The sequence below is a fragment of the Piliocolobus tephrosceles genome, unplaced genomic scaffold, assembly GCF_002776525.5.
Source record: "Piliocolobus tephrosceles isolate RC106 unplaced genomic scaffold, ASM277652v3 unscaffolded_442, whole genome shotgun sequence".
Lineage (NCBI taxonomy): Eukaryota > Metazoa > Chordata > Mammalia > Primates > Cercopithecidae > Piliocolobus > Piliocolobus tephrosceles.
This window is the reverse complement of record NW_022328976.1, coordinates 1076-11360: the sequence shown is the minus strand read 5'-3', so window position 1 is coordinate 11360 and position 10285 is coordinate 1076. Positions and strand designations below refer to the sequence as shown.

At 52.2% G+C, this 10285-nt stretch overlaps 1 protein-coding gene across 1 annotated transcript in view; it reads right to left on the bottom strand.

Moving 5' to 3' along the window:
* Window positions 1-237: 237 nt before the first annotated feature.
* The window catches only part of LOC111530414, a gene marked incomplete at its 5' end in the record, with an annotated part of 10867 nt that continues 819 nt past the window's right edge, over window positions 238-10285 (bottom strand). Inside the window, 4 exons of the mRNA XM_026448771.1 lie at window positions 238-385; window positions 562-742; window positions 4036-4808; window positions 8190-8396. Of these exons, the coding sequence (XP_026304556.1) occupies window positions 4593-4808; window positions 8190-8396 (423 nt within the window). The remainder of the gene's footprint in view (window positions 386-561; window positions 743-4035; window positions 4809-8189; window positions 8397-10285) is intronic.

The window sequence follows — 10285 nt, the reverse complement described above, 5'->3', positions numbered from 1 at the left end:
GCCACCCTTAGCTATGTGACCTTAGGCCAGACCCCTCTTCTCCAAGCAAGATCAACCACATGAGTGATCTCGGGAGCCCATGCCCGCTCAGAGAGGCTGGATTTTAGCTTTGTAGGTGGATGGGAACCTGTGAAGGTTTAGAGATGCTGGGAGAACCTCTTTCCTGGGAGAGATTTCCAAATAGGGAACAAACAGAGCCACCCTGGGCCCCACTGATGGAGGATCCTACCAGAAACTCTCACCTCTGTCTCACCCCACACCGGTGGTGATGGTGATGTCATCGATGTAGGTAGTTGGTGTCATGTGCAGAAACAAAGGCTGCGGCAGTCCCGCATAGTTGAAGAAGTCAAAGTTTGTGTTCTGGACAAAGTAACCCTTGGGATACCTAGGGCAGGAGGACTGTGGTTTGCTGGGCCCTTGCCGTGGGTCTTTTGCCCTCAGCTCACTTGCCTCCCCAGATCCAGTGCCTCCTGTCTGCGAAGGCCACCCTGTCCCTGGCAGGAAGACCACAGGGTGAGGCAGGAAGGTGGGTGCGCGCAGTGGAGGCAGCATGGTACTCACTTGGAGTTGTAGGTCATGTAACGATGGTCGCCGGTCGAAGGGTGGGGGGCGAGCGTGTTGTTGATGGCAACAGTGATGCAGAGGCGGGAGGGCAGGGGCCCCACTTGGAACAGGCTGCTGCTATCGGTCTCAAAGGGGAGGTAGCCCCTTCATGCTCTAGCGTGTCAACCCCATTCACCCACTGCAGACATAGGAGATATGGGGAGTGGGTGGCAGGTCGGGGCATGAGGAGGGGCTCTGCTATCGGGCACTCCCTCACATAACTTGCAGCATGGGGCTCAGGGACCTGCCAGCCAGACGGGAAGAATGACATGTTGGCCAGGCTGGTATCGAACTCCTGACCTCAAGTGATCCACCTGCTTTACCCTCTCAGAGTGCTGTAATCGTAGGCATGAGCCACTGCACCTTGCCTATTTTTAAATAATATTTAATTTTCTTTCATTTTGCTAATAATTCAGAGTACAATTATATAATGATGTTAACTTTTTTGGGGGGGTGGGACAGGGTCTGTCACCCAGGCTGGAGTGCAATGGCTCAAGCATGCTTCCCTGCAGCCTCAAATTCCTGGGCTTATGTGATCCTCCCACCTCAGCCTCCCAAACAGCTGGGACTACAGCCACGCACCACCATGCCCAGCTCATTTTTCTATACTTGTGGAGACAAGGTCTTGCTATGTTGTCCAGGGGGGTCTCAAACTCCTGAGCTCAAGCAATCTGCCCGCCTTGGCTTCCCAAAGTGCTGGGATTATAGGCATAAACCACCATCACTGGCCTAATAATGTAGAATTTTACTTAGTGCTTCATATCATTTTAAAAGTTTGTATTTGAAATGTATTTAAATATGTAGTTTGATCTTTTGAAAAACATTTGAATTCCTAACAGATTATAAAATACTAGTTGTGCCCAGGAGGCAGAGGTTGCAATGCACAGAGATCAAACTGCTGCACTCTAGCCTGGGTGACAGAGCAAGATGCCAGCTCAAAAAAAAAAAAAAAGATAGTTGTGTTAGGGTTCAAACCAGAGAAGCAGAACCAGTAGGAGAGATACACAGATTCAGATATAGAAAAACATATAGTGACACACATCTGCATAGGTATGTAAAAGGTGGGCTTCTGACCAGGCACAGTGGCTCACGCCTATAATCCTAGCACTTTGGGAGGTCGAGGCAGGTGGATCACCTAATGGTCAGGAGTTCAAGACCAGTCTGACCAACATGGAGAAACCCTGTCTATACTAACAATATAAAATTAGCCAGACGTGGTGGCACATGCCTGTAATCCCAGCTACTCAGGAGGCTGACACAGAAGAATCACTTGAAACCAGGAGGTGGAGGTTGCAGTGAGCCGAGATCTCGCCATTGCACTCCAGCCTCGGCAACAAGAGCTAAACCTCATCTCAAAAGAAAATTTTTTTTAATGAAAAACTTTTTGGAGATAAGGGGTCTTGCCCTACTGACCAGGCTGGAGCACAGTGGCACAGTCACACCTCACTGCAGCCTCAAACTCCTGGGCTCAAGCAATACTCCCTACTCAGTCTCCCTAGCAGCTGGGACTGTAAGTGCATACCACCATGCTGACTAATTAAAAGAAAAAAAAAATGTATAGAGATGTGGTCCCACTATGTTGCCCACGCTAGTCTCACACTCCTGACCTCAGGATCTTCCCACCTTAGCCTCCCAAAATGCTAGGATGTGAGACACCTTCCCTGGCCCCAATAAACCAATACTGATACATTATTATTAACTAAGCTTCATCTTGATTCAGATTTCTTTACTATTTCCCATAATGTCCCTTTCCTGTCCCAAGATCTCATCCAGGAGATCATACTATGTTTAGTTCTTAAGTCTCCTCAGGATTGCTGGAGTGCAATGACTCCATCTCCGACCTCCGACCACTGAGTTCAAGCTATTCTCCTGCCTCAGCCTCCCAAGTTGCTGGGATTTCAGGAAGCTGCCACTATGCCCAGCTAATTTTTTTTTTTTTTTTTTTTTTAAGAGGGAGACTCCCTCTGTCACCAGGCTGGAGTGCAGTGAGGCGATCTTGGCTCACTGCAACCTCTGCTTCCTGGGTTCAAACAATTCTCCTGCGTCAGCTTCCCAAGTAGCTGGTGTGTGCCACCACTCACTGCTTTTTTTTTTTTTTTTTTTTCCGAGACAGAGTTTGAGATGGGGTGTCACCACGTTGGCCAGGCTGGTCTAGAACTCCTAGCCTCAGGTCATCCCCCACCTCAGCCTCCCAAAGTACTGGGATTACAGATGTGAGCCACCCACCCAGCTTGGCTAGTTTATTTTTACTTTTTTTTCTTTTTAATGTGGTAGCTGGGGTCTTGCTATGTTGCCCAAGCCTCCTGAAGTGCTAGGATTATAGGTGTGAGCTGAACTCTGAGTTAGAACTGCATGATTTTAAGGAAGAAAAGGGGGGTGGGCATGGTGGCTCTCACCTGTAATCCCAGCACTCTGGGAGGCTGAGGCCGGCGGATCACTGAAGGCCAGGAGTTCGAGGCCAGCCTAGCCAACATGGTGAAACCCCGTCTCTACTAAAAACACAAAAATTAACCGGGCACAGTTGGTCACCCTATATTCCCAGCACTCTGGGAGGCCAAGGCAGGCACCTGAGGTCAGGACACTAAGACCAGCCTGGCCAACATGATGAAACCCTGTCTCTACTAAAAAATGCAAGTTGGCCAGGTACGGTAGCTCACGCCTGTAATCCCAGCACTTTGGAAGATCGAGGCGGGCGGATCACAAGGTCAAGAGATGGAGACCATCCTGGCCAACATGGTGAAACTCCATCTCTACTAGAAATACAAAAATTAGCCAGGTGTGGTGGCACGCGCCTGTAGTCCCAGCTACTTGGGAGGCTGAGGCAGGAGAATCGCTTGAACCTGCAAGGTTAAGGTTGCAATGAGCTGAGATCACACCACTGCACTCCAGCCTGGGCAACAGAGCAAGACTTTGTCAAAAAAAAAAAAGCAAAAGTTAGCTGGGCATGGTGACACACATCTATAATCCCAGCTATTTGGGAGGCTGAGGCAGAAAGGTCACCTGAGCCTGGGAAGTCAAGGCTGTAGTGAATCAAGATCGTGCCACTGTACTCCAGCCTGGGCAATCAGAGTGAGACCCTGTTTCAAAAACAAAACAAGCCAAGTGCATGCACTCATGCATGCCTGTAATCCCAGCTACTCAGGAGGCTGAGGCAGAAGAATGACTTGTACCCAGGAGGCCGAGGTTGTAGTGAGCCAAGATCTCACCATTGTCCTCCAGCCTGGGTGACACAGCAAAACTCCGTCTCAAAAACAGAAAAAGAAAACCACAATTTGAGTAGGTAGATATCCGGTTTCCTGAACTATCCAGGTATGGACAGCCCTCCCATTGGGCTGGGACTGGACACTGATCTCGCATAGCACACATCCACCCATCTGCCACCTGCCAGGGTCTCCTTCCCAATCCAGCCCAGGGCAGCCAGGGGGTACTCACTTCATGTAGTAGCAGGCAGATTCCAGGTAGGACACAGGCTCCCTTGGCTAGACCACATCACCATGGCGGGGTGATTCTGGTCTGGGCGCACCAGTTCTTCCATCACCCACGTGTAGTGATGCATAGACACGTTGTTGAAGAGCTGCCAGGGGGCCAGGAGGGAAGGGACAGGGGGTCATGGTGTGGCCCACAGGCTGGCCAGGCAGAGCAGCTGTGCAGTGGGGACTCATAGCAGCACCAGGCCCACAGCAGGACACTCATCAATGACCACAATCCCATACCAGTCACACATCTGCAACATCTCTTCCCCGTAGGGATAGTGGCTGGGTGTGCGGAAGGCGTTGGTGTCAAGGCAGCGAAGCAGGTTGAAGTCCTTCACCAGCAGCAGATAGTTGAAGTCCTTCCCTCGGATATAGGGGACAGCAGAGCCCAGTGACCCGTCCCTGTCAAAGTTGCACTTTCTCCAAGAGCCAGGACCCTGGAGAGCCACACCATGAGCCCCCTCTCCAGTCCAACCACCGGCTCCACTGTGGGGTGGTTTGGAGCCATTTGCCTTATCATCCTGAGCTGCCACAGGGAAGCTCATTTGCCTCATCGGCCTGAACTGCAGGACACAGGGAAGGCAAAAGTGGAAGGTGACCAGAAGCAGCCCCCACGAGGACCCAGGAGCCGCAGTGCACGTCTACATCCTCATGCTTCTTGACTCCGTGGAAATAGAAAGGTTTCCCATTGATGAGGAATGGGCTCTCAGTGACAGCCACAGTGCGGATCCCCTACAGAGAGTGTGTAGAAGTTAGAAAAAGGCTCCAGTGATGACTGTGCAATTAGCCGCACCTACGACACCAAAGCGCCAGGTGCGACCAACCCAACAGCCTGAGCCCCACCTGGCCTGGCCTGCCCTGCAGCAGGAAGACCCCCAGTGCACCCCAGCAGCTGCCTCTGGGCCTGCAAGCAGAGAAGCAGCAATCAGAGGCTCTGCCCTTTCCTGGCTGACCCTGGGACCTGCCCTTCAAAATCGGGCCTTCTCCTTGACCAGATGAGGTGGCTCATGCCTGGAATCCCCAGTCGTTGGGAGGCTAAGGCAGGAGGATCACTTGAATCCAGTTCAAGGCCAGCCTGGGCAACAGAGTGAGACCCCAACTCTACAAAAAACATTTTGTTTTGAGACAGTCTCACTCTGTCGCCCAGGATGAAGTCATCTCAACTCACCATAGCCTCTGCCTCCCAGGTTCAAGCAATTCTCCTGCCTTGGCCTCCCAAGTGGCTGGGATTACAGATGCCCAGCAAATTTTCATATTTCAGTAGAGATGGTGTTTCACCATGTTGGCCAGGCTGGTCTCGAACTCCTGATCTCAGGTGATCCACCTGCCTCTGCCTCCCAAGATGCTGTGACTGCAGGCATGAGCCACTGCTCCTGGTGTGTTTTTCTGAATGTTAAAAAAAAACATTTTTTGGGGCCAGGTGCCGTAGCTCATGCCTGTAATCCCAGCAATTTGGGAGGCTGAGAGGGGTGGAACACCTGAGGTCAGGAGTTCAAGACCAGCCTGGTCAACATGGCAAAACCCCATCTCTACTAAAAATACAAAAATTAGCCAGGTGTGGTAGAACATGTCTGTAATCCCAGCTACTTGGGAGGCTGAGGCAGGAGAACTGGTTGAACCTGAGAGGCAGAGGTTGCAGTGAGCCAAGATCATGCCACTACACCACTCCATCATGGGTGACAGCGGAAGACTGTCTCAAAAAACAAAACAAAAAAAAACATGCTTTTGACCAGGCACAGTGGTCACACCTGTAATCCCAACACACCAACACAGGGAGGCTGAAGTGGGAGGATGGTTTGAGCCCAGCAGTTCAAGATCAGCCTGGGTAACATAGGGAAACCACATCTTCCCTAAAAATAACAATAATTAGCTGGGTATGGTGGTGCTTGCCTGTAGTCCCTGCAACCCCAGGTACTTGGGAGGCTGAAGAGGGAGGATTGCTTGAGCCAGGAGTTTGGAGCTGCCAACAAGCTATGATCTTCAGGCAGAGCAGGTAGTCAAGGAAGTGACCGTTTCCTTCGAAGTGCCAACCACGGCACTGAGACGTGTGATGTGTGAACAAGCATGTACAGCTACAACCCACGTGCAGCCAGAAGACGACCCAGAATGTGTTTAGAGTAACACCTCTCCCAGCTCCTTAGGAATTCATCATGGAAGACTCCCAGAAAGGGAGTTTCCCCACTGATAATCAGCGCTCTCTCATCCTTACCAGCAGCCTGCCCTGATTTCTTTCTCAGGATGAAGCGCATATTTTGTACTTCACTGTGTTTTTTGAGATGGGATCTCACTCTGTCACCCAAGCTGTCTCAGCCTCCCAAGTACCTGGGATTACATAATTGAGTGTTGCAATCTCAGCTCACTGCAACCTCCACCTCCTGGGTTCAAGCAATTCTCCCATCTCAACCTCCCTAGTACTGGGATTGCAGGCACATGCCACCACACCCGCCTAATGTTGTCCAGGCTGGTTTGAACTCCTGAGCTCAAGTGATCCACCCGCCTCGGCCTCCCAAAGTGCCGGGATTACAGGCATGAGCCACTGTGCCCGGGCTATTCTGCACTTCACTTGCAAAATACTTTTCCCTTTACAATAAATTGCTCTATGCTGCATCACCTTTGCTGTGTGATTCTTATTTAAATTCTTTATTCTTTTTGAAACAGAATCTCACTATGTCACCCAGGCTGGTCTCGAACTTTTGAGCTCAAGTGATCCGTCCACCGTGGCCTCCCAAAGTGCTGGGATGACAGGCATTAGCCACCACACCCAGCCTAAATTCTTTGAAACTAACAACTGTGGCCCCAAAACAGCTGTCAATCATTGCACCACTGCCATCCAGCCTGGGCAAGGCCTCCTCTCTCAAAGGAAAAAGATATGTTAAAAAATAATTTTTTTTTTTTTTCTTAAAGACAGAGTATCCCAGTCATGCATGGTGGCTCACACCTGTAATCCTTGCACATTGCGAGGCCGAGGCAGCTGAGTAATCAGAGGTCAAGAGTTCAAGACCAATCAGGCCTACATGGTGAAACCCTGTCTCTACTTAAAAAAATACAAAAATTAGCTGGATGAGGTGGAAGGTACCTGTAATCCCAGCTACTCAGGAGGCTGAGGGAGGAGAATCACTTGAACTTGGGAGGCGGAGGTTGCAGTGAACCCAAGAGTACACCAGTGCTCTCCAGTCTGGGCTCCTACAGAGACTCCAGCTCAAAAACAAATACAAATAAAAAAGACAAGGTCTCCCTCTGTTGCCCAGACCAGAGTGCAGTGATGTGGTCACAGCTCACTGCACCCTTGACCTACCAGGCTCAACTGATTCTCCTGCCTCAGCAGCTGGGACTACCTGCACGCATCACCATGCCTGGTGAATTTTTTAATTTTTTGTGCTGATGGTCTCACTATGTTGCCCAGGCTGGTCTTGAACTCTTGGCCTGAAGTGATCCTCCTACCAAGTCCTCCTTACAAAGAGCTGGGATGACAGGCGTGAGCCACCACACCAGGCACCCCGAAGCTGCGCGTTCCTTGAGCACGATGTGTAGCAACGGGAGCTAGAGTGAGAGCAGCACCGTGGGGAAGGGACAGGACTGCCACCCTGAGCTATGTGACCTTAGGCCAGACCCCTCTTCTCCAAGCGAGACCAACCACATGAGTGATCTCAGGAGCCCGTGCCCACTCACATAAGAACGGTCCCTGGTGGCAGGGTTGGGGCGGTGAGCATGCTGTTGATGGCGACAGTGATGCAGAGGTGGTAGGGCAGAGGCCCACCGGGAACAGGCTGCTGATGTCAGCCTCGGAGGGGAGGTAGGCCCTTTCATGCTCTAGCATGTGGACACCATTCACCCACTGCAGACATAGGAGATATGGGGAGAGGGTGGCAGGTCGGGACATGAGGAGGGGCTCTGCTATCGGGCATGCCCTCACATAACCCACAGCAAGGGGCTCAGGGGCCTGCCAGCTAGACAGGAAGAACAACATCCCAGTGGGGTAGATCAGGCCACCTATCCTCCTACACGGGGCACAGCCCCCAGGGCAGGGTAAGGCCCCCCACAGTCCCACCACAGGAGACAGGCTGTGGGTGGAATCTGAGGGTCCCATGCTGTTCAGCAGCTGTGCCCACTCACCCGCCCCACCTGCTCCTGGCCACCCCGACCACAATGGCATAGAGGTGGGCACTGCCAATCCTCAGCACAACTCTTGTGTACAGGTCCTGGATCCATCGCTTCAGCAGGGTCACTTCCCGTTCCTACCACACCGAGCTGACAAAATGCCCAGTCCTGGCTGATGTCATTCAAGATGGAGAGAACTGGTATGTCCAAGGTGGGGCCCGACTGCAAAGAGAAGGGCTGGGCTCAGTTCCTAGGTCCCCAAAGGGATCTGGGACCAGTGTGCTGCACAGCTGTGCCCCCAGGCCTAGCACAAGGCCTGACACATGGCGGGGACTCCTGGCGGAAAAGACAGAGAACTTGCTGATGACAGGTCAACTGCCAGGGCAGGTTGTACACCTGGGCCAGTGGGGCCCGGAGATCCTTGTTGGAGCGGATGGGACCCAGTATCTCCTGAGACAGGAGTGAACCCAGGGGCACATCCCAGCCCAAGGCAAGAAGGTTCAGACTTGTGACTAAGATGCAAATGACCCACAGCCTGTCACAGGGAGGAAGGCTGCTTAGGGGGATGGGGCAGCTCTGCTTAGGACACTGTGAGTGAGGCCCATGCTGGCAGCCAGCCCTCTCCTCTCTTTCTCTTGTACTGAATACCACAAAGCCAGAAACAGGATGTAGGCTGGGCACGGTGGTTCACACCTGTAACCAGCACTTTGGGAGGCAGAGGCAGGCGGATCACAAGGTCAGGAGTTCCAGACCAGCCTGGCCAATATGGTGAAACCCCATCTCTACTAAAAATACAAAAATTAACTGGGAGTGGTGGCAGGCGCCTGTAGTGCCAGCTACTCAGGAGGCTGAGGCAGGAGAATCGCTTGAACCCAGGAGGCGGACGCTGCAGTGAGCCAAGATCATGACATCGCACTGCAGCCTGGGTGACACAGCAAGACTCTCTCTCAAAAAAAAAAAAGAAAAAGAGAAAGAGGATGTAGCACAGGCAAACGCAGCCCAGACCTCACCAGATCCCACTTCTCTGCTGACCACATCCAAGTCAGGAGGGCAACGGGTGGTGTCCTTGGCCTGATGTCACTGTCTGTCCTCTATCTGAACCCTGAAAACCAAGCTACCTTCCTCCCTCAGCAGAGCCGACCTCAGAATGTCTAAACTGTCCCCTCCTCCCGATGCCCGGGCCCAGCTCTGTGCAGGGCCTGCCCCTCAGGCCTGACGAGTGTCTGGTGGCTCATGCCTGTAATGAGCACTTTGGAAAGTCAACGTGGGAGGATGGCTTGAGGTCAGGAGTTCGAGATCAGCCTGGAGAATGTACTGAGACCCTGTATCTTAAAAAACAAAACAAAACCAAAAAGTTGGTTTTTGTTTTGAGACGGAGTCTCAGTCTGTCTCACAGGCCGGAGTGCAGTGGCATGATCTTGGCTCACTGCAACCTCCCCCTTCCTGGTTCAAGCAATTCCCCTGCCTCTGCCTCCCAAGTAGCTGGGATTACAGGTGCTCATCACCACGCCCGGCTAATTTTTGTATTTTTAGTAGAGACGGGGTTTCACCACGTTGCCAGGGCTGGTCTTGAACTCCTGGCCTCAGGTGATCCGACCGCCTAGGCCTCCCAAGGTGCTGGGATTACAGGCGTGAGCCACCAAGCCCGGCCAAGTTACTTTTCTTTCTTTCTTTCTTTTTTTTAAATTACGCATGGCGGTCCCAGGTAACTTGCAAGGCTGGGGCGGGAGAATCGCTTGAGCTCAGAAGTTAGGATTGCCCCATTCCGCTCCAACCTGGGAGGCAGGGTCAAACTCAGTCTCAAACACATTTCAAAAATTAAAAATAAATATTAGAGGCCAGGCGCGGTGGCTCAAGCCTGTAATCCCAGCACTTTGGAAGGCCGAGACGGGCGGATCACGAGGTCAGGAGATCGAGACCATCCTGGCTAACACGGTGAAACCCCGTCTCTACTAAAAAAATACCAAAATCTAGCCAGGCGAGGTGGCGGGCGCCTGTAGTCCCAGCTACTTGGGAGGCTGAGGCAGGAGAATGGCGGGAACCCGGGAGGCGGAGCTTGCAGTGAGCTGAGATCCGGCCACTGCACTCCAGCCGCGGCGACAGAGCGAGAC